At 46.2% G+C, this 24,512-nt stretch overlaps 1 protein-coding gene across 3 annotated transcripts in view; it reads left to right on the forward strand.

Annotated features, from left to right (window-relative positions):
• The first annotated feature begins 2,271 nt into the window (after positions 1 to 2,271).
• RAB3GAP2 (RAB3 GTPase activating non-catalytic protein subunit 2) overlaps positions 2,272 to 24,512 on the forward strand; it is a 695,385-nt gene continuing 673,144 nt past the window's right edge. For 2 of the 3 annotated variants that reach the window (XM_069233867.1, XM_069233868.1), the window contains exon 1: positions 2,322 to 2,546. In XM_069233867.1, the coding sequence (XP_069089968.1) occupies positions 2,441 to 2,546 (106 nt within the window). In that variant the 5' untranslated portion in view covers positions 2,322 to 2,440. Of the gene's footprint in view, positions 2,547 to 24,512 lie in introns of all 3 variants that reach the window. The other variant, XM_069233869.1, reaches the window with a different exon arrangement.

Genomic DNA, 24,512 nt, shown 5'->3' on the forward strand with positions numbered 1-24,512 from the left:
GATTGTCAGGAAAGACCATATTTTCGAGTAAATGGATCAGTGTATGTTCATGGTCAGTGGTACCACGGTGCAACATTTGGATGTAGAGCTCTCTCTCTCTGGAAGGGAAATCAGACTGATAATAGCACCCAGAAGAAGTGTCAGGCTATATGGGATGAAAATATATCTAGATTAACTTGGGTGGAAACACCAACAACTCTCCAAGCAGGCAGAACACCAATTGTTTTCTTTTTATGTTTCAGAGGGAATGGAACAGTCCCCATGGGAAGGAACATCAATTGCATCACCACAGAGTACAATGCTGATATGCAATGGGGCACCTCCATTCTGATGGACTATTATTGGCAATGCGGAGAATGGCTGCATTCGCGACTTCCTTCCGGATGGAAAGGTCTCTGTTCCTTAGTAACTGTGCACACCCCCTCCCTGGTGATTCCAGGGGTGAACATCTCAAAGTTATATGATCACCCCATGAGCCGTCCAACAAATGTATTGCGTCATCGGAAAAAGAGGTATGCAGAGTATATGGGTACTACAACCTGGGAAGACATTCCACAAGAGCACATGTTGTTTAATGATGCCCAATTGTTCTTTGGAAGCATCTTCCCCTTTGTTCAAGCAAAGGCCACGGCCCGCTGGCTGCAGATAACACGATGGGAACTGATGAAAACAATCAATGCACCTGAAGATGGATTCAATGCAGTCAAGGAAGAGATGCGGGCTGTGAGAGTGATGCTTATGCAACATAGGTATGTGCTAGACTTGATGACGGCCATGGAGGGTGGGGTCTGTGCCAAGATCGTAACTGCCTGTTTTACATGCCAACGATGCAGACAATGGAACAATCACAGAGGCCATACAGACTCTACATAACTTGCGGAAGAAGATGGCAGACGCTGGGGGTGCCCCCGATGGATGGTTTTCAGGATGGTTTGCATGGATACCATCCTGGTTATCAGGACTGATTAAGGGGTTATTCCTGATACTTGTGGTGATGTTGTTGATGTTCTGTACCTTTCAGTTAGTGGTAGGATGCTGCAAGAAGGTTAGCCAGAAGTTAGGTGGGATGTTCACTAGTTGGGTAGCCAGGGACGTAAAGGAGGATGAGGATCACGTATATATCCAAATGAATGAATGTAGTAGAGAGGGTGGAATAGTAGTTGAAAGTTCAACTAAAGGGGGGAATGTTACTGAAAATATAGAAAGAGAGGGCCCATTTTTGCTAAAGCAAGAGTTGGGAGGAAAACGTGCAGAATCATATGTGCTCAGAGAGAAATACAGGCCTCGAGTGCTCATGGCATCCAAGTAAAAGGCCAGTGCAGGAGACAGAGAAGAGAGACAAAGGCATAGTTATCCACAAAGCAGCTACACGTAGAAAGGCCTAGAAGCTTGCAAATAATATAGTTACAGGAAAGGCACGCATTTCAAATCCACGTTAATGAGGAAAGGGAGTTACTGGACAGGAATGTAAAAGCTTTGATGGTAGAAGGTCAGCAGCTGTGTGGAGGAGGTCAGACAGTCGGGGAGAGCTCCAAGCCTGGAGTTAGGAAAGGAGGAGCTACAGACAGCCTTTAGAACATGAGATAAAGGTATTGTTGTTTTTCAATAAATGTGCACGTGATAGATATGTAACCTTCGCTTTTCTGCAAATGTGTAATTAGACGCTTTCTCATGAGAAATGCGGCTTCATGCTGACGAAAGCAGTGACACAATGTACCACGTGAGCGCTTAGATCAAAATGCATGACAAGTGATAAGATGTATACAAGGTAGCAAAAGTATATAAAAAGGGCTGCTTGAGTTGATGATTTTGAGGGCAGTTTCAGACTTAGAGCTGTGCTGTCCTCCCGGCCGTTATTCATAAAGGTTCATATTACTTGCCAAACTGAATCCTGTCTTTTTTTATCCGGACCTGCCAACAACACAACTTACAAATACCTATATGCCACTTAAATACAAGAAAAAATAACCGGAGAATGTATTTCCCCAGTGACTTCTATAGAAGCAGGGGCAATTTCAGACAGGAGATAGCTAAAATAAAGCCATTTTGGGCTCAAAAAATAGGGAGCCTCATGCCTGAATCGGGTCTATTGTCATATATACGTTAGTTCGCCCTCACTTTTCATATTTCGCTTTTGCACCCGCGGCTGGCAACATAGACACAGTAAAACGACATATTGTGATTGGCAGGAAGCGCGCGATCCCGACGCGGAACCTCGGTGACGCAACCGACCGTGTCTGAGGGCTGACGCGGCTGCTTGGTCGCGCGCGCAGCTGAGCAGCTGATGCTGGGGGACGTGACAGCTTCCGGTTTCGTTTTCTGGCACCAGGGCAGCGGCAGGCCACCAGGGAGACAGCAACCTGTGATACAACGGGTCCTTCGAGGGGCCAAGCTGCAAGGAGTCGAGGGCAGCGGCGCCCTGGCTTGGTGAGACGGCGCCATGTCCTGCTCCCTGTTGGAGTTTTGTCACTTTCAGGACATTCGCCTGGTGCGGGACTTCTTATGCCCCCATCTGCGAGAGCCGGAGAGCGGCCAGCGGGAGACGGGTGAGTGGAGAAGTTGCGGGGCGCTACGAGAGCAGGGACCCGGGCAGCAACATTGCAGATTGGTTGTAGTAACATTGATCTTGCACTCAACACAGATGAGCAGCAACAGTGGATGACGATGACTGACCACGACTGCGACACTTGCATCCATCCTCCCAGAATGCTAGCACCCGGCTACCTGTATTGCTGACCACTGTCTCTGATCAAATACTGCGCATAGCGTTCCCTTGACCATAACAGTACGAGCAGTCCGAACTACTGGGGTGATTTGTGGTCACACAACACCTTCCTACGCTAAGCATGTGTTTGCTTCATTGTGCATCATTGTCCGTCAAACATTAAACATCCTAAAGCTGACCTCTTAACATAGTATTCGCCGTTACAGAAAGTACAGTACGCCGAAAGGATTGTGCTGACCTTTTATGAATCCAGTCCTTGATCACTGTATAAATGTATTCAGTTTTTGTAGTGGAAACGAGGCTCCGATGCATAAGGGCGTTTTACAAAGGAACATAAATTAGTAACAAATGATGGTAAAGGCAATCAATCTATTAACGTGCCCAACACACGGTAAAAATCAACTACAACTAATGAACAAAGGCAGAACACTTTAACAAAGAATGAGGCGACAATAGGCAAATGTAGACAAAAACGGGAAAAGCCAGGAAAAGTCAAAAGGCGAGGGTAGTCAGAAAGAATTAAGAAACGGGAGGAAAAATTTAGAGGGCATTGAGAAGGTTCGTCAGCAGAAAGCCGTGTTTGGGGAGTAGAGTAATTACACGTGGCCTGTCTGCGTATAGGGCGATAAGACTTGAATATCAGAAGTGTCCTAGATAATGTTTGCAGTCTTAGTCAGAGTGTCTATGCATCAGGGGTGTTTTAAGCTCCCTTTTAAAAGTTGAAAAATGGGGATTAGTAGCATAAATGGTGGGAGTGAATTCCATGTTGTTGTGGTGGTACCAGAGAAACATTGCTTCATGCACCAAAGTGTTATTATGTAGGACGTGAAAGAACAATGGATTCTGCATTTCTCAAACCCCTTTGACTGCCAGAAATTGTATGTTTCTCATCCAGATTTGAAGGTCAATACACGTGAAGAGCTTTGGGAGTGATATCAGGGCGCCCTGAATTGTGTTTTTACTTCAGTGGGCCATTGTAGTGTTAAAATGTGGTCAGATGTCTTGCATTCAGAACCAAAGCGATTAGCTGAATATGCCACAGCTGGGTTGGGGATCGAATTTTGGTGGACCAACAAGCACCAAATGGTCATAAACCAATCTGGAAAATACAAGCGTCTTGTCTAAGGCCTTTTATGTTTTGTTCAGAACAACACTGCCTGACACCACTTAGCAGTCTAAGTTGACAAAATGCGCTCTTGGCCATAGTAGAATGTTTGTCCTTGAAAGTTAAGTCTTTTGTAGAGGATGAAACACAGAGATTTGGCATTAACCATGGAGCCGGTTCACAGTCAAACAGAGCGCAAGAGTCAGTCTACGACTGAACAGGAAGATTTAGATTTTTCAGGGAGTTTAACAGAAATTCTGTTTTTGACAGGATGAGTTTTAGGTATTGCTCTTTTTTTGCGACACTGATTTCTGCAGTAAACAATATTTTGAAAAAATGACAAAAAAGGGGTTCTCTATAGGGATCCATCAAATGCACATCAATATAAGCTTGACAGTAGTGGCATTGCTCCCTATTGGAACGAATTATTAATGACCACAACTTAATCTGCTTTTTAATTTTCTTTTCAGGTGTCACACCATTTTCAGTAGTGTATAATTAATCAACGAATACAATTATACACACGTGTGTGTATATATACATCAACATTTACTATACAACCAATGACCAATAGTCCTGGTTATATACTTTTTTAATTATACATTTTTATTGATATGTTATAAACAACATACAAACTATCACCATACATTGTAAAATTGGGTTATGTAGCAGTCCTCGAACAATACACCAAACCAAATTCCAGCGACATGGCCTCATATACTTAAACTTAGAAGTGTCTCCTTAATAATTACAACAGTGAGTCCACCCTGTGGTAGATCCATCACTCCAAAAGTCGGACCCAACGGGATATAGCACCAAAGCCCTGTTCCGAGGGTTAATGGTTGATTTATCCTTGTATCCGTTATCTTTGGGTATTGAGGATCTCCTGGTAGTACAGTGGTTCACGCATTTCGGCCCCATCCTATAGGGCCCCGCTCGGGTCCGACGTTTGCACTGATGGAACTATCACAGGATAGGCTCATTGTAATTATCCAGGAAACACCACTAAGTTTAAGTATGTAACAGTGATGTACAATGAACTATTGGCCATTGGTTGTATAGTAAACGTTGATGTTTCTTTATATTTGCGTGTAACTGTATTCATTGAATAATTATAGAAAACTGAAAATGGCGTGACACATGGAAAGGAAAATACAAGCAAATTAAGTTGTGGTCACACATAATTCAAGGTCCAATAGTGAGCAGCACCTATATTGTTGAGCCTGTATTGAGGTACATTTGATTGATACTTATAGATAACCACGTTTTTTAGTTAACAAGCCCAGTTTAGCATTGGGTTATTTGGGCTTCCTCCTACGTTATTAAATGTAAACAGTATATTGAGCAATTTACCAACAGAGAACAGAACTCTGCTCCAAGCCAACTACCAACCTCTGGCATGAGCAGTGCATTGACCTTTATTATGAGAATAGTTCTCACTGTGGTTAGCGCACTGTAGCTGTCTGCAGTGCTGATCAGTGTAGCAAGTGCAAAACTGTCTTCTTCTGCGAGCAAAATACAGACCATTGCACCAAGCACAATACCAGCCACTGTGCTGAGCACAGTACAGGTCACTGCAACAAGCACAGTACTCATCATCGGATTATGCTAAACAAAGAGTACTGATGACTGTACTGAATACATTACAGCCAATGTACTATTTCCTCTATAGGCCACTGCGCTCTGTATAGTACTGACAACTACACCGATCATGTTAACGACTGCTGTGCTACTCATATAATCAATCATTAGTCTGATTATATGTACTGAACACATTGCATTCACTGTACTAAGCATGATACATAGTATGGCACAGATCAGTATTCCAAATGTGTTAAATACTTGTGCATAGAGCATAGAATGCTCGGGTCCATCTAAAGAAGAGTGGGACAAGTTGTCTGCACTCAAAAGAGACTTGATTAAAACTGTTTTACACGGCACCATTATGACCGAATATCTGAGGGCGAACATAGCCCCTAATGGTCTACTCGTCTCAAATATGCCCAGGATTTTTCTGCAAGACTTAGCCTTCAGAAAAGACTGGGCCCAAGTAGCATGGAAATGCACAAGAGACTGGCTGGTTCTCATTATCAACACTTCCAAACGTTTGGCTGATTCCATCACGGTTCAGATTACACTCATGGAAGGTGCTCTCAAAACTACAGTCTCACTTGCTGCTTTCAAGAACCGATTAGCAGAAATCAACTCTGAACTTAATGATAACAGGGAGTTCTTAACCCAACAGAAAATCACGAAACTACAAAAAGACATCACGAGATTCAACCGTGAAAAAGTCTACCCTTACATCACAGATGACTTCACTACTGAGACACTGTCCTCCTCTTCTGATGAATCCTCTACATCAAGAAAACAATCACGGAAATACAGCAACAGTTCCTCATCCGACGGTTGGAATACTGATGATGATGGGACCCATCAATTTTACCACTACCCCCAATATCCTCCCGGACACCCCCATTATCCACCTGGACAACCCTTAGCGTGGCAACAACCTTTTCCCTTCTATCAACCACGCCCCATGCTCCCATACATGCCTTTTTTAGGCCGCGGCCGGGGCAGGGGAATAGGCAGAAGGAGAGGAAGAGGCAGAAGGGTACACTGGGCACAGGACGAACCACAAATGGTGACACGCAGTCAAGGGAAGAATCCACCAAATCGGATCTAGTGATCAATCTATCATCACGATCACTTTCCCCTATTGAATTAGAAGTCCTGAATAAAGGACTGGGCTTTGTCCCTACTCCCAGAGAAGACCCTTTTCGCCTCCACTGTGAAATGTCTCATCTCTTCAGGAAGATTAGACTTCAATTCTTCTTTGAGGACCGCTCTCAGGTTGATCAACCTACTGACACTGGCCTTCAAAAACCATCCACTTTCATGCCCCCTACTTCCTCTATGCCCCACGAAGTATTAGCATTTGAGAAAGCAGTACTAAGTGATTTATCTGCTTTACAACCCCAACGGAGTTTTTCCAACATCTCCAATGCTGAGAGAGATGCCCTAAAAGCTCTATCTACAGACTTGAGCGTTGTCATCAAACCTGCGGATAAAGGGGGAGCCACGGTGATAATGAATTCATCTGATTACAGACAAGAATGTGTACGTCTATTGGGGGATTCGACCTATTACATACAGACCCACACAGATCCAACGAAGAGATTACAAACCGAAATACGAGGTATGATTGAGGAAGCCTTAACGAACACTTGGATCTCACGCAATGAGGCCTCCTTTCTGGATACTACAAGCCCGCGTATCCCTTACTTCTACTGCCTCCCCAAAATCCACAAGGGTAAAATACCTCCCCCGGGACGTCCAATCGTCTCAGGCATAGGGTCCATCCTGGAACCCCTCTCCACTTTTTGTGACAAATTCTTACAACCTATTGTACAGACATCCACCACCTATCTGAAGGACACCAAAGATGTCCTCAACTTGATTTCAGCTATCAACTCAACGACTGAAGTTCATGCCCTCATTACCCTGGATGTTGAAGCCTTTTATACAAATATTCCACAAGAGGCCACTTTGGAAGTTGTTGAAACTGCCCTTCACTCAGTCAGTCAGATACTGACTTCTCCTGTACATTTCATTATGCATTGTGCATCTCTAGCCTTGAAAGAATTTTTTTTCCAGTTCGAGGATCTCCTCTTTCTTCAGACTCGTGGAACATCAATGGGTAGTACTTTCGCCCCAAGTCTTGCGTGTCTATACATGTCTGACTTTGAATCCAGGTTAATACTCCCTGACACCAATCCTTTTCATACCAACATTAAACTTTGGCGTAGATACATCGATGACATTTTGATCGTGTGGCAAGGTCCCCTTTCTGGAGTACAAGCTTTGACTACTTGGGTTAATACATTGAACCCTTTCTTGAAATTCACATCTTCTGTCTCTAATACAGAGATACCCTTCCTGGATCTCATGATCTGCATTGAACATGGGAAGTTACACACTCGTACTTACCAAAAAACTACAGACCGCAATAGTCTCCTTATGTATGAGAGTCACCATCCTAAGGCACTCAGAGACAATCTTCCGTACGGTCAGTTTCTCCGACTCCGACGGAACTGTAGTACCACCCGTATGTTCTCCTCCCAAGCTGATGATTTGACCACTAGACTGAGCAATCGCCATTACCCAGACAAGGTGGTCAGGACAGCCTACAAACGGGCCAAGTCCTGTAACCGAGACAATTTACTATCCACTAATTCGGTGGACCCAGAGCCTAAACTCACATGCGTATCAACCTTTACTCCTCTTTCCAACACTATCAAAAAAGTTGTGAATAAGAGATGGTCTATTCTCTGTAGTGGTGGGTCGCAGATTCCAAAACCTCTGTTTGCCTTTAAACGCACCACTAATGTAAAGGATTTACTCGTCCACACTAGACCCCGCCCCACTTCATCACCCCCCCATTTACAAACACTATGGGGTTTACCATCAGTAACTGGTCATTTTCCTTGTGGCACGTGCAATGTTTGCACCCTGACTAAACGATTGAAATCCATCGAATTTGACTCCATAGGCCCTTGGCATCTACTCAGACACACGAATTGCAACACTAAAAATTGTGTTTACATGATCACTTGTCCCTGCAATTTACAATATATAGGTATGACCACACGAGCAGTGAAACTTAGGATTAACGAACATCGCAGCAACATCAGATGTGGCCGTGCCACGACCAAACTGGCTTTACACTTGTAGGAAGTTGGCTCTGTATGTGCTATTTCAAAGTAAGGAATAGCATGCACAGAGTCCAAGGGTTCCCCTTAGAGGTAAAATAGTGGTAAAAATAGATAATACTAATGCTCTATTTTGTGGTAGTGTGGTCGAGCAGTAGGCTTATCCAAGGAGTAGTGTTAAGCATTTGTTGTACATACACATAGACAATAAATGAGGTACACACACTCAGAGACAAATCCAGCCAATAGGTTTTTATATAGAAAAATATCTTTTCTTAGTTTATTTTAAGAACCACAGGTTCAAATTCTACATGTAATAGCTCATTCGAAAGGTATTGCAGGTAAGTACTTTAGGAACTTCAAATCATGAAAATTGCATGTATACTTTTCAAGTTATTCACAAATAGCTGTTTTAAAAGTGGACACTTAGTGCAATTTTCACAGTTCCTAGGGGAGGTAAGTATTTGTTAGTTTTACCAGGTAAGTAAGACACTTACAGGGTTCAGTTCTTGGTCCAAGGTAGCCCACCGTTGGGGGTTCAGAGCAACCCCAAAGTCACCACACCAGCAGCTCAGGGCCGGTCAGGTGCAGAGTTCAAAGTGGTGCCCAAAACACATAGGCTAGAATGGAGAGAAGGGGGTGCCCCGGTTCCGGTCTGCTTGCAGGTAAGTACCCGCGTCTTCGGAGGGCAGACCAGGGGGGTTTTGTAGGGCACCGGGGGGGACACAAGTCCACACAGAAATTTCACCCTCAGCAGCGCGGGGGCGGCCGGGTGCAGTGTAGGAACAGGCGTCGGGTTCGCAATGTTAGTCTACGAGAGATCTCGGGATCTCTTCAGCGCTGCAGGCAGGCAAGGGGGGGGTTCCTCGGGGAAACCTCCACTTGGGCAAGGGAGAGGGACTCCTGGGGGTCACTTCTCCAGTGAAAGTCCGGTCCTTCAGGTCCTGGGGGCTGCGGGTGCAGGGTCTCTCCCAGGTGTCGGGACTTTAGGTTCAAAGAGTCGCGGTCAGGGGAAGCCTCGGGATTCCCTCTGCAGGCGGCGCTGTGGGGGCTCAGGGGGGACAGGTTTTGGTACTCACAGTATCAGAGTAGTCCTGGGGTCCCTCCTGAGGTGTTGGATCGCCACCAGCCGAGTCGGGGTCGCCGGGTGCAGTGTTGCAAGTCTCACGCTTCTTGCGGGGAGCTTGCAGGGTTCTTTAAAGCTGCTGGAAACAAAGTTGCAGCTTTTCTTGGAGCAGGTCCGCTGTCCTCGGGAGTTTCTTGTCTTTTCGAAGCAGGGGCAGTCCTCAGAGGATGTCGAGGTCGCTGGTCCCTTTGGAAGGCGTCGCTGGAGCAGGATCTTTGGAAGGCAGGAGACAGGCCGGTGAGTTTCTGGAGCCAAGGCAGTTGTCGTCTTCTGGTCTTCCTCTGCAGGGGTTTTCAGCTAGGCAGTCCTTCTTCTTGTAGTTGCAGGAATCTAATTTTCTAGGGTTCAGGGTAGCCCTTAAATACTAAATTTAAGGGCGTGTTTAGGTCTGGGGGGTTAGTAGCCAATGGCTACTAGCCCTGAGGGTGGGTACACCCTCTTTGTGCCTCCTCCCAAGGGGAGGGGGTCACAATCCTAACCCTATTGGGGGAATCCTCCATCTGCAAGATGGAGGATTTCTAAAAGTCAGAGTCACCTCAGCTCAGGACACCTTAGGGGCTGTCCTGACTGGCCAGTGACTCCTCCTTGTTGCTTTCTTTGTTCCCTCCAGCCTTGCCGCCAAAAGTGGGGGCCGTGGCCGGAGGGGGCGGGCAACTCCACTAAGCTGGAGTGCCCTGCTGGGCTGTGACAAAGGGGTGAGCCTTTGAGGCTCACCGCCAGGTGTCACAGCTCCTGCCTGGGGGAGGTGTTAGCATCTCCACCCAGTGCAGGCTTTGTTACTGGCCTCAGAGTGACAAAGGCACTCTCCCCATGGGGCCAGCAACATGTCTCTGGTGTGGCAGGCTGCTGGAACTAGTCAGCCTACACAGACAGTCGGTTAAGTTTCAGGGGGCACCTCTAAGGTGCCCTCTGTGGTGTATTTTACAATAAAATGTACACTGGCATCAGTGTGCATTTATTGTGCTGAGAAGTTTGATACCAAACTTCCCAGTTTTCAGTGTAGCCATTATGGTGCTGTGGAGTTCGTGTAAAACAGACTCCCAGACCATATACTCTTATGGCTACCCTGCACTTACAATGTCTAAGGTTTTGCTTAGACACTGTAGGGGCACAGTGCTCATGCACTGGTACCCTCACCTATGGTATAGTGCACCCTGCCTTAGGGCTGTAAGGCCTGCTAGAGGGGTGTCTTACCTATACTGCATAGGCAGTGAGAGGCTGGCATGGCACCCTGAGGGGAGTGCCATGTCGACTTACTCATTTTGTTCTCACCAGCACACACAGGCTTGTAAGCAGTGTGTCTGTGCTGAGTGAGGGGTCTCTAGGGTGGCATAATACATGCTACAGCCCTTAGAAACCTTCCCTGGCATCAGGGCCCTTGGTACCAGAGGTACCAGTTACAAGGGACTTATCTGGATGCCAGGGTGTGCCAATTGTGGAAACAATGGTACATTTTAGGTGAAAGAACACTGGTGCTGGGGCCTGGTTAGCAGGGTCCCAGCACACTTCTCAGTCAAGTCAGCATCAGTATCAGGCAAAAAGTGGGGGGTAACTGCAACAGGGAGCCATTTCTTTACACAAGCCCCCCCCAGCCCCCAGCCCACAGGCCAGGAGACTCAGCCCAAGCTGGGAGAGTCTTCCTAGTCTGTCAGGCGAGGAAGAGTAGGAGAAATAGGCTGGTTAGTTGCAGGGCCTACTCTGCCTTACATCCTTCTGTTCAGGTCATTCCCTTTGGGGAACTGACCCACTTCCACAGTGATAGGACCTAGTCTGAATTGCCTCTTGTCTGCTTCTTCAATGTCTCCACCCATTCTTTTTATTTTGGGTTTAGAGGTATCCACCTCTGCTAATCTTATCTTAGCCAGGGTCATCCCTAGCTTACCCAAAGAGGTTACCCAGAGCTGGAGTAACCCCACCATGACCAACAGGGTCAGGGGGCCTAACTTGCTATTTGGCATGGGGTCTGACCACCATGCCAAGGATAGTGCAGCCACAAAGGCTAACACCCAGCAGAGGCCACTGACAGCTGTCAGTGCCCAGAACCACACCTTTAGCTCTTCACCTAAAAGGGAAGGGGCTAAGTTACAGGCTTCTTTGGGTTCAGGTTGCCTGTCTGCTGTATTGGAGTGGGGGGTTACCACATCTTGTAGTAAACACCCTTCTTCCACTCTTTCTTCTGTTAGCTGAGGAGCCACCCACTCAGGTTTAACAGTTGCCTGACTAGCCAGGACTTCTTGTGGGTCAGGTTGGACTTTATCAGGGCCATTTTTGGAGTTCTCCCCTACTGGAGCAGAATCTCCTTGGCTTGCTGTAACCTTGGCTAAAGGTTGTCCACCCTTCCTACTCTGTTTTCTTTTCTTCTTCTTCTGGGGCCTGCTTGCATTTACTGCAGAGGCAGGACTTCCAGAATCCTTGGGAGAGGACTGGCACTGGACCAGTTCCTCTCTTGAGCTCTGACTAACCTCTGGGTAGTCATTTCCAAGGAGACAATCAAGGGGGAGGTCTGTACTGACTACTACCCTTCTCCAGCTAAGAGTGCCACCCACTTCTATGGGCACTAAAGCCACAGGCCTCTTAGTGACCCTGTCTAGGCTAACTCTTACCCTGGCAGTCTCACCTGGGATGTACTGGTTTGAGAGCACCAGCCTGTCATGCACAATAGTGTGACTGGCACAAGTGTCTCTCAGGGCAGTGGTTGGGATTCCATTCACCAGTAGGTGGTGGAAGTGTCGGCTTCCCTCTGGAATCTCCAACTCACCTGTTGGGCCCTGTTTCCAGTTGAAGGCTAGGAAGACCTCCTCATCTGAGGAGTCATCTCCCAGGGCTACACTGGTTACCCCAGGAATTTTGTTCTGGGGTTTGTTTTTGGGACAAGAAGTGTCCTTGGTGTGGTGCCCAGACTGTTTACAGTTGTGGCACCATGCCTTAGTGGCATCCCAGTTCTTACCCTGGTACCCACCTTTGTTTTGGGTTGTGTCCTGGGGCCCACCCACCTGTTCTGGTTTTTGGGGGCCTACAGAGGACTCTTTTTCTTGGTTCCTAGTGTTACCCACTTTCTCCTGGGGAGTTTTTGTAACCCCTTTCTTTTGGTCACCCCCAGTGGAAGTTTTGGTTACCCTAGTCTTGACCCAGTGGTCTGCCTTCTTTCCCAATTCTTGGGGAGAAATTGGACCTAGGTCTACCAGATACTGATGCAACTTTTCATTGAAGCAGTTACTTAAAATGTGTTCTTTCATAAACAAATTATAAAGCCCAACATAGTCACACACTTCATTTCCAGTTAACCAACCATCTAGTGTTTTTACTGAGTAGTCTACAAAATCAACCCAGGTCTGGCTCGAGGATTTTTGAGCCCCCCTGAATCTAATTCTATACTCCTCAGTGGAGAATCCAAAGCCCTCAATCAGGGTACCCTTCATGAGGTCATAAGATTCTGCATCTTTTCCAGAGAGTGTGAGGAGTCTATCCCTACACTTTCCAGTGAACATTTCCCAAAGGAGAGCACCCCAGTGAGATCTGTTTACTTTTCTGGTTACACAAGCCCTCTCAAAAGCTGTGAACCATTTGGTGATGTCATCACCATCTTCATATTTTGTTACAATCCCTTTGGGGATTTTTAGGATGTCAGGAGAATCTCTGACCCTATTTAAGTTGCTGCCACCATCGATGGGACCTAGGCCCATCTCTTTTCTTTCCCTTTCTATGGCTAGGAGCTGTTTTTCCAAAGCCAATCTTTTGACCATCCTGGCTAACAGGGGGTCATCTTCACTGGAGTTATCCTCAGTGATTTCAGAGGTGTTGGTCTCTCCTGTGAGGGAACCAGCATCTCTGACTATTATTTTTGGAGTCAGGGTTTGAGGGACCCTGTTCTCCCTAGATAGGACTGGTAGGGGGGAATTGTCCTCCAAGTCACTATCCTCTTCCTCTGAGTTGCCACCCTCAGAGGGGTTGGCCTTTTCAAACTCTGCCAAAAGCTCCTGGAGCTGTATTTTGGTAGGTTTGGGGCCCATTGTTATTTTCTTTATTTTACAGAGTGACCTTAGCTCCCTCATCTTAAGATGGAGGTAAGGTGTGGGGTCGAGTTCCACCACAGTCACATCTGTGCTAGACATTTTGCTTCTAAAAGTTGGAATACTTTTTAAGAATCTACAACTGGTTCTAGAATCTAATTCAAACTTTTACAAACTTTTAAACTCTAAAAGAAATGCTAAACAGGATCTAACACAAGGCCCTAGCAGGTCTTTTAAGAATTTAGAAAACTTTTCAAATTGCAAAAATCAATTTCTAATGACAATTTTTGAATTTGTCGTGTGATCAGGTATTGGCTGAGTAGTCCAGCAAATGCAAAGTCTTGTACCCCACCGCTGATCCACCAATGTAGGAAGTTGGCTCTGTATGTGCTATTTCAAAGTAAGGAATAGCATGCACAGAGTCCAAGGGTTCCCCTTAGAGGTAAAATAGTGGTAAAAATAGATAATACTAATGCTCTATTTTGTGGTAGTGTGGTCGAGCAGTAGGCTTATCCAAGGAGTAGTGTTAAGCATTTGTTGTACATACACATAGACAATAAATGAGGTACACACACTCAGAGACAAATCCAGCCAATAGGTTTTTATATAGAAAAATATCTTTTCTTAGTTTATTTTAAGAACCACAGGTTCAAATTCTACATGTAATAGCTCATTCGAAAGGTATTGCAGGTAAGTACTTTAGGAACTTCAAATCATGAAAATTGCATGTATACTTTTCAAGTTATTCACAAATAGCTGTTTTAAAAGTGGACACTTAGTGCAATTTTCACAGTTCCTAGGGGAGGTAAGTATTTGTTAGTTTTACCAGGTAAGTAAGACACTTACAGGGTTCAGTTCTTGGTCCAAGGTAGCCCACCGTTGGGGGTTCAGAGCAACCCCAAAGTCACCACACCAGCAGCTCAGGGCCGGTCAGGTGCAGAGTTCAAAGTGGTGCCCAAAACACATAGGCTAGAATGGAGAGAAGGGGGTGCCCCGGTTCCGGTCTGCTTGCAGGTAAGTACCCGCGTCTTCGGAGGGCAGACCAGGGGGGTTTTGTAGGGCACCGGGGGGGACACAAGTCCACACAGAAATTTCACCCTCAGCAGCGCGGGGGCGGCCGGGTGCAGTGTAGGAACAGGCGTCGGGTTCGCAATGTTAGTCTACGAGAGATCTCGGGATCTCTTCAGCGCTGCAGGCAGGCAAGGGGGGGGTTCCTCGGGGAAACCTCCACTTGGGCAAGGGAGAGGGACTCCTGGGGGTCACTTCTCCAGTGAAAGTCCGGTCCTTCAGGTCCTGGGGGCTGCGGGTGCAGGGTCTCTCCCAGGTGTCGGGACTTTAGGTTCAAAGAGTCGCGGTCAGGGGAAGCCTCGGGATTCCCTCTGCAGGCGGCGCTGTGGGGGCTCAGGGGGGACAGGTTTTGGTACTCACAGTATCAGAGTAGTCCTGGGGTCCCTCCTGAGGTGTTGGATCGCCACCAGCCGAGTCGGGGTCGCCGGGTGCAGTGTTGCAAGTCTCACGCTTCTTGCGGGGAGCTTGCAGGGTTCTTTAAAGCTGCTGGAAACAAAGTTGCAGCTTTTCTTGGAGCAGGTCCGCTGTCCTCGGGAGTTTCTTGTCTTTTCGAAGCAGGGGCAGTCCTCAGAGGATGTCGAGGTCGCTGGTCCCTTTGGAAGGCGTCGCTGGAGCAGGATCTTTGGAAGGCAGGAGACAGGCCGGTGAGTTTCTGGAGCCAAGGCAGTTGTCGTCTTCTGGTCTTCCTCTGCAGGGGTTTTCAGCTAGGCAGTCCTTCTTCTTGTAGTTGCAGGAATCTAATTTTCTAGGGTTCAGGGTAGCCCTTAAATACTAAATTTAAGGGCGTGTTTAGGTCTGGGGGGTTAGTAGCCAATGGCTACTAGCCCTGAGGGTGGGTACACCCTCTTTGTGCCTCCTCCCAAGGGGAGGGGGTCACAATCCTAACCCTATTGGGGGAATCCTCCATCTGCAAGATGGAGGATTTCTAAAAGTCAGAGTCACCTCAGCTCAGGACACCTTAGGGGCTGTCCTGACTGGCCAGTGACTCCTCCTTGTTGCTTTCTTTGTTCCCTCCAGCCTTGCCGCCAAAAGTGGGGGCCGTGGCCGGAGGGGGCGGGCAACTCCACTAAGCTGGAGTGCCCTGCTGGGCTGTGACAAAGGGGTGAGCCTTTGAGGCTCACCGCCAGGTGTCACAGCTCCTGCCTGGGGGAGGTGTTAGCATCTCCACCCAGTGCAGGCTTTGTTACTGGCCTCAGAGTGACAAAGGCACTCTCCCCATGGGGCCAGCAACATGTCTCTGGTGTGGCAGGCTGCTGGAACTAGTCAGCCTACACAGACAGTCGGTTAAGTTTCAGGGGGCACCTCTAAGGTGCCCTCTGTGGTGTATTTTACAATAAAATGTACACTGGCATCAGTGTGCATTTATTGTGCTGAGAAGTTTGATACCAAACTTCCCAGTTTTCAGTGTAGCCATTATGGTGCTGTGGAGTTCGTGTAAAACAGACTCCCAGACCATATACTCTTATGGCTACCCTGCACTTACAATGTCTAAGGTTTTGCTTAGACACTGTAGGGGCACAGTGCTCATGCACTGGTACCCTCACCTATGGTATAGTGCACCCTGCCTTAGGGCTGTAAGGCCTGCTAGAGGGGTGTCTTACCTATACTGCATAGGCAGTGAGAGGCTGGCATGGCACCCTGAGGGGAGTGCCATGTCGACTTACTCATTTTGTTCTCACCAGCACACACAGGCTTGTAAGCAGTGTGTCTGTGCTGAGTGAGGGGTCTCTAGGGTGGCATAATACATGCTACAGCCCTTAGAAACCTTCCCTGGCATCAGGGCCCTTGGTACCAGAGGTACCAGTTACAAGGGACTTATCTGGATGCCAGGGTGTGCCAATTGTGGAAACAATGGTACATTTTAGGTGAAAGAACACTGGTGCTGGGGCCTGGTTAGCAGGGTCCCAGCACACTTCTCAGTCAAGTCAGCATCAGTATCAGGCAAAAAGTGGGGGGTAACTGCAACAGGGAGCCATTTCTTTACAACACTTCCTTGACAAAAGACATAGCCCTAACGACATGTGGTGGGTCGTGCTACAAATTGACTCACGCAACACACCGAACTCACTTTTTGAGTTAGAACAACGATGGGTGTTTAAATTACGCACCTACTTAAATGGTTTGAATGATGAGATTCCTTGGAATTGTCTTTCAAAATGATTGTTCACTGTATTTCTAGATTGTTGCAGTTACTACTGCTAATTCCCTAGAGTTTATTTCTTGTGATACTCTTTTTCCCTTTCTTGTGTAGTCTTTTCAGTGATTAACTTACGAGCTTGATTCTGTGATTTTTCTCTTATGATCAATAATTTTGATTTTGGGACAGCCTGTATCTCTTTAAGATACCATCCCTTACCCCACAAGGTCATGTGCAGACGATTATTATCCTCTTATTATTTTTCATTGATTTGCAGTCCTATTTCGTTGTCTGAAACTGTCAGATTCACGCGTATTGCTGCTTTCTATTTTCAGATCTTTTTATGTTGACTCCGGTACCTCCTCCGAGTCTTTTTTCTCTTTCTATAATTCCTAGACCAACGCGTTTCGCGTTGCCTGACTGCCTGACCGGAAACTCTTAATCCCCAATTTCCGGCACGCTATGTACATCAAGCGCAGCGGCCCGGGTTCCACTATTCTCCGGGAACCACGGACCGGGGTAGGTCTCTGCCTGGCCAGCATTGCTGCAACAAGTAAGTGCCCTGCTTTTTCTCCTTCCCCCCCCCCCCCACGGGTGATTCTATACAGGTCCCGTTCCCGTTTTCGGGACCCGTGTTTTCTGCGGACTCCTCCTCCTTCGTTGTTCTGCCATTTGACACGCAACATGGAGCCTTTTATCCACTGTCTCCTTACTCTGTTATATCGGCGACCGTTGACCGTATTGCTGTAAATACAGTAAATTTATCGAGGAGACCAGAGTTACTCCTTTACTCTGACTTCTTCCTTTGCCTCGGTTTCCGTGAGGATGGACTGTACATTTAAAAAACGTATAAATTTAAAATTTAAACTTAGATAGTTATTGATATTTACCACTCCTTGTACCGTCTAGTGTTCTCTGTTAGACAGCACTTTATGTCTAACCACACTATGTAGTCGACTACCTGTATTTACTCCTATGGACCTTTCTGTCCCTCAGCTATTTTACTGACATTCACTGCCTTATTCATTATTTTTGGTTTTCCATGCTCCGTGTGATCATACCAACTACGAACTTATGATTACTACATTTGAGACGCCCATGACAACACATATATACGTTACTTGATTGGATACTTGACCTATCTGTTAATTGATTCTGTTGTTTCATATTCCCCCTTGTTTAGACGTTGTTTAGCGCTGGACTATTGGTACGTGTATTCCTATGATGCTCGCCTTCAATTTTAGGACGGTAAGCTTGTACCCACAAGCACTTGCATGTGTGTTGCTCACGAAGTAATACTTGCACTGCACACCACGGCCGCCGTGTTTTCCCATGATATGTACAATGCTATGACTCGCCCCTATTGTGGTATAACCTTTGTACTTCTTTTTTGCAGGGCACGAGTTAGGAATTATTTATTCCATATTCATGTAAGTGATTATTACGCCTCCCCACTAATTGTTGGTTGAGAGGTATCTGTATTTACTTCTTTGCAAATATATGTGACCCTCATTACTCAGGAGATACATATAGTCACATAAGGTCCTGATGAAGCATCACTGGATCCGTTTGGACCACCAGGATGCGAAATATGTTGACCCATGAGGGGGTAGTTTTTGGAGAATTCCCAGACTCCTCTCCTTGATATGTTCTAATTTACAAGAGTGATTGATCTTAATTTCTTGATTCACTCTTCTGTTTCTAATTTTTAATCTTGACCCTGACCGCTCATTGGGTCCAATAAAATCTACAGTCCCAGTGGCGTTTTTGAGAGTCAATTTTAACCACACAATTTTTTCTGATCTCCGTTGATTCTTTAGTCACCTTTGGGGTCACGGCACCACCATATATTAAGATCTCCGGCAAAGAGCCCCCCCATCAGGGGTGGTGCCCGTCAGACATTGCAGCGCCAGTCTGACGAGGAGCAGCGCCTATGATGAAGCATGACACCCTATGGGTGTGTGAGGCCTCTTGCTCCTAGAATTTAGGACCCTGGTCACTATATATATATTTTTGTCTCTTTTTTTGTTTTCTTTGGAACAGTGTATCGCTGATTTTCTATATTCACTTAAGGAGGATATACACTGGACCATAATTCCTCCTGATCCCTCCCTTATTCTCAATAGAGCATAGAATGCACCACGATGTGGTGTCACTCACTAGTGGCTGCACTGAAAAATGTCCCTGTGCAACCCCAGCACTGACAACGGCCCTCTGCCCAACATTGACTGCTGTCCAGCACTCTGCTGGTGCTGACTTATTTCCATTAATATTGCAGTAACAGAGGGTTGCTTCTGCACACTCAAAAGATTGATTGACTGTAACCCCTTCACTCCCTCAGCACTCACCGCTGTCGGTTCACACTGTTTACACTAACCAGGAGCTGTCCACTTTTCTGATAATGACCGTTATTCGGTCTGATTGCAACAGCTAATGTTTATGCACACTGCCAGCACCATGCTGTCTTTGCAGTTTGTTGACACTGACTGCTGTCAGTTCACGCTGTAGCCACAGACTGCTGTCTTTGGTCACTGGAGCTGAATTATGTTCACCAGTTTTGTTGTTACAGGTCTTTGTCACATGTCCATTGCCACGAGTGCCTTATGACCATCCACTCTACTGACATCAACTGGGTCCACATTGAGTGCTAGCTATATGCATGGCAGAATTCTGTGCCACTAGTGTACATGGATTTAGTTGTTGGTGCAGTGAGTGTGCATAGATATTGTTCTTTGCTGGTAGTGCTCATGGACTGCGGCTGTGTTTATCAGAGTTCATGGGTAGTGGTGGGCGATGGCAATGTGTAGGAACCACTGTTCGCATGCATTGACAGGGGCAGGAGCAGTATGCATGGACAGTAGCTCGTGCAGCCAGGCCGATTGCCAGTACTTAGTGTCCCTAGTCAGTGTTGTCAATGTAGATGGCAGTGCTGGCAGGGTAGATGGACAGTTGTCAGGGCGATGATCAGTGAACACCCGTAAACAGTGTGCATGGAAAATGCTCAGTGCTCTGAGGACAATTTAACTGGGAGAAATAGTAAGACGTGCTCCACATCACAATAAAGCAGAGTAAGGAGTACAGGAATGATCAGGAAAGAAACACAAGGCAAAAAAAAACAGAAAGGAAGACACAAAGTGGATACCAGAAATCGTGGGGAGAATGTGTGGGTTAGGAGGGTAATGTGGGAGGTAGATGACGAGGTGGCACTTCATGATGAAATCATCTAAGAACCATGCTACAACTCTCAGTTTCTTAGCTAGAATGTTGTGGATGTGGCCTATATCGAAGGCCACAGCTTACTAAAAAGTCATAGTGCTGTCACTTGTCCACCTTTGATTTTCATTGGATGCTAATAGTTTTTTCGGATGATACCAGTCTCAGGGTTCATCCATGCTGAATTAAGTCTTGAACGTTGATTGATTTTATATGACCCTGCAGTTGACATAATACTGTTTTTCCATTCTCTGGGAGATCCACGATCTTTCGGTTGTTAGATGGAATTTTTGGTTTATAGTTAGATAGTCTTAGAGGCAACTTTAAAAGTGTTAATGGTAAAGATGGTGCACAGTCTTGCCACTGAATAATTTAGAGATGTGTTTCCTGGGAAAGATAAAATACGCAGCCGAATTCTTTAGATGACAAATCATGATGCCTGGCATTTCATCCATTGTGGGGTTTCATTTGTGCGGGAGTTTAACAGCAATATCAACTGGAACTCTGAAAACGTCAAGCTGGGTAGAGGGATTCTGTTGCATTGATTAGCGTGGAAATTTGAACATGTTTTTTAATTTGTTTCTACTTTTGGAATTAAAATATAAATCATTGTATTATCTACAATAGGTCAAATATGTAGATTATTTCATTGGTGGGTGAGTGGGGGATATAAAGTCATACTCAGGGTAAGCAATGAGGTAGCAAAACAGCAGCCTTTTTTGGCAATCAATTTTTTGCCAAGACCGCTTGCTTCTACTAGCGTCTGCCTGCACAACCAGATTTGGCTTCATCCATTTTCCTTGCAAAAAACAAAAAAATAGTTGTGCCAGGAAAACCTTCAAATTCCACCTCTCCACTCACACAAAAACCCAAATCTTATATTTTCATTCTGATCTACAGATCTTTTATGCCCAGACACTCATTTTAACACTGTATCTCCTTGGGCCCCTCCCCAAAAAATAAGTGGTTCTGTTGCAGATCATCTCTGGCTCCTGTCTCCTCTTTGATGACCAAAATAGTATGCTTGACTGATGCAAGAGGAATGTGCTTCTCACTGTCACTGGGTCAAGAACACACTTACTGTGTTGGAGAAATCTCAAATGAATGTATGTTGTCTGTTACAGTTAATGTTCCCAGATTTCCTCCAGTATAAGAGAGAGAGTAGCTGTAGAACCCGTGAAGATGCAGACACTTCTACTACAGACACGGCATCAGTAAACGTTGCTGTAGATGTTTATTGCTGAACCAGTTTCAAGGCTTATATTTTAATTGAAAAAAGGAACAGATGACCACTTCTCACCCTCGGCCAGCAAGAAAACCTGTTATTTATATTTTACCTTTCTCAAAGTGCTTCACATACAACATTTGTATGTGGAAAGATGAAAGTCTGTTAAACCCATGAACCTACAGGTCTCCACATCAAGAACCTTTACAGTGACAAACCATTACAGTAGCATACCTTAATTTCATCTGTGAAAATCACATTGACTTAATTTTCTTGCTACAGAAATCTAATTATCATGTATAGCAAACCACTGGCTCCATTCGTGTCATGTTGTAGGAAACATATTATTGATATCAGAGCTCTGGTCAACCATTCTCTAACTATGCAAAAACTCATATTAGGGCAGTGTCTGAATTGTAGAGAGTACAGTCATGTAATCTTTCCGATGATAGCAGACTTTGAACATAAAAGCGGTCTTTTTATGTCAGGTCTTGTGATCACGGCAAGACTCAGAATACACCAGCAGTCTCAATGTGCAGGAAATCTGAATATGGCATAGTCCTGAATATACCAGAATGATGTAAATTAGTTTCAGTCAGAGAAACTGGACCCAGTCTCACCCTTTCCACTGGACATGTAGTCTGTTTTTTGGCAACCTCCTCGATCTCATTGTGCCCCAGTTCTCTTATAGTGCTGCTCTAAGAGCTAGCCCTATCTGGTGCCCCCTTCTAGATGTTAGCAAGTATGTCAAGGGGTTAGGTGGGCCCAGTATAATGTATGTTGGAACACGAGGTAGTTGTGTGTCCATTTGCACATCTGTGTCCTCCCAATATCGGGTTAGTTTGGGACAGGACCACAGGAGATGTAGTTGTGTGTCCAGTGCTCTGCAGTCCCGCCAACAGGTCTCGCTACATGTAGGGCTCATTTTGTGTATCCTAGTGGGAGTGAAATACCACTATGTGGTAACCTTAGAGGCTGTTTCGGTGCTCTCAACGTTATGTGCTATGTGTTGCACGTGGTAGTATATCTCCCCCATTCTTTTTTTTATTTTTTATTTTTTAATTCTTTTTATTACACCATTGTCCCATGAAGCACCAATGTTTCTTCGATTCACTCCAGTGATAATCTGTCATACTGTGGAGCTGGGCAGCCTGGTAATACCTGGCAAATTGGGGCACCTAGTCCGCCCTCCGCCGTGGGTCGATAAGCTAGGGACCTGTGTATACGATGGGTGCCTGCTATTTCACGCAAATCGCAGAAGGTCTGCCTGTTGGGTTTTGAGTATGTCCTGTGGAATGGGGAGGGGCTAAGCAGTAGTGCTTGAAACAGATAGAGTCCTAGGGAGCACTGTCCTTTTTAAGGACGTGATGCGGCCCAGCCATGGGAAGCGGTTATGTTTCCACTGAGAGATGTCCATTTTGATCTGGAGGACTAGGGTACAGTAGTTAAGCGTGACCATGTCTATAAGCAAAGAGGCTGTTTGTACGTTTAAGAGACAGAGGTTTGGGTGGGCAATTGCAAGTGGAGGGCTTGAGAAAGTTGAGTGTCTGAGGTTCATTTACAACCTGGACGCTTTTCTGAAGAACTGACATTTTTCCAAGAATCCTGGCAAGCAGTGTGTGCGATCATCCAGTGTGACCAAGACATCATCAGCCTCCAGGCTGATAGTGTGTATGTCCCTACCAAAGCGAACTCCCGTCATGAGTGTATCACCCCAGACTCTTTGTGCAGTTGGCTCCATGTAAAGGGAAAACCGTAATGGGGACAGCAGACATTCCTGTTGTGCACCCCTGCGTATAGGGAAAGGGTCAGACTCAATGCCATTGACCCTCACCATCGTCTGGACTGCTCTATAGCCACTTTGTATACAGCTGCGGAATCATGCTCCCAAAGCTGGAATGTTGCAGGGTGGTGAGGAGATAGGACCAGTGCACTCTATTGAACGCTTTCTCCACGTCAACTGCTAGGGGCATTATGTTGGAGTGCTCTCTTGGTGTTCTCCCGGCATTCCCTGTGAGGGGTGAAGCCCGCTTTGTCCGAATCTATTGAGGACAGCATAAGGCAGTTAAGGCATGCTGCTAGGTGGCCTGTGACAAGTTTAGCTTCAACCTGTTCCAAAGAGATGGGGCGGTACCAGCTGCATTGACGTCCATTCTTGGCATCGGGAGGACCTTTATAAATGCCTCAAGCATGGTTTGCGGTAGAGTCCCCTCGTCCATGAAGGAATTAAATAAGCTGGTGAGTACTGAGGCCATAACCCGACAAAAACTCTTGTAAAATAAAGATGTGAAGCCGTCTGGTGCCAGGGGATGGTGTAGCCTTCAGTTGAGCAAAGGCAGAGACGACTTCCTCTATGTAGATAGGTTTATTTGGTGCCTTGGCCTGTGACTCGGTCATCCTTGGTGTGTATGTGCCACATAGGTATACCAAGCCATCCTCCTCCCTGAGATGCTGGGAGTAATAGAGGGAGTTATAGTAGGCCCCCAAGGAGGCTGCAGTGTCATTGTCACTTATCACATTAGTGCCATCTGGCTTAAGAAGAGTGTTGCCCCTCTGTCTGGTGCTTGGCTTGCAGTTCGTGAGCCAGGAGTCTGCCACATCTATCCCTCTCGTATAAAATGTGTGCTTGAGACATAGGAGGGCTTGTTCTGCCCCATCCATGTCTAGTTGGGGTAGCTGCCACCAGGTCCTGGGTATTCCCATGCATTTGTGAATCATTTCTAATTCCTTGACCTTTCCCTCTAGTCCTGCCCTGTTTTTCTTTTGAAATTTGTTGTTGGCTGCAGAGATAGCAGTGAGCTCCTCCTTCATCACCACCTTCATTGTCTCCCAGAGGGTAGCTATGGACATGTCTCCCATATCATTTGTTGTCAGGAAGAAAGTCAGTGCACATGTCAGCTTTTGGACTGTGTAGGAGTCTCCAGGGGCCTGATGGCTGCTGCAAAGTCCCTAAGTGGAACATAAGGACCAGTCGGGTGTGGTAAGAGAACACTCAGTCTTTTATGGAAATCTTCTGGATTCTAGGATGTATCGCCGTGGAACCAAGAAATTGGTCAATGTGGGTGTAGGTTTTGCACCTGGAGGTGTTGTATTTGTAGTCTCCAGTGTTTGGGTATGCTTCCGTTCGCAGGTTGCCCAACTCCACCTCCTGCAACTGTTCCCAGCCTTCCCTGGATAAAGCACCCGCTTGG

This window comes from Pleurodeles waltl, chromosome 5 (assembly GCF_031143425.1).
Source record: "Pleurodeles waltl isolate 20211129_DDA chromosome 5, aPleWal1.hap1.20221129, whole genome shotgun sequence".
In the NCBI taxonomy this organism is placed as follows: domain Eukaryota; kingdom Metazoa; phylum Chordata; class Amphibia; order Caudata; family Salamandridae; genus Pleurodeles; species Pleurodeles waltl.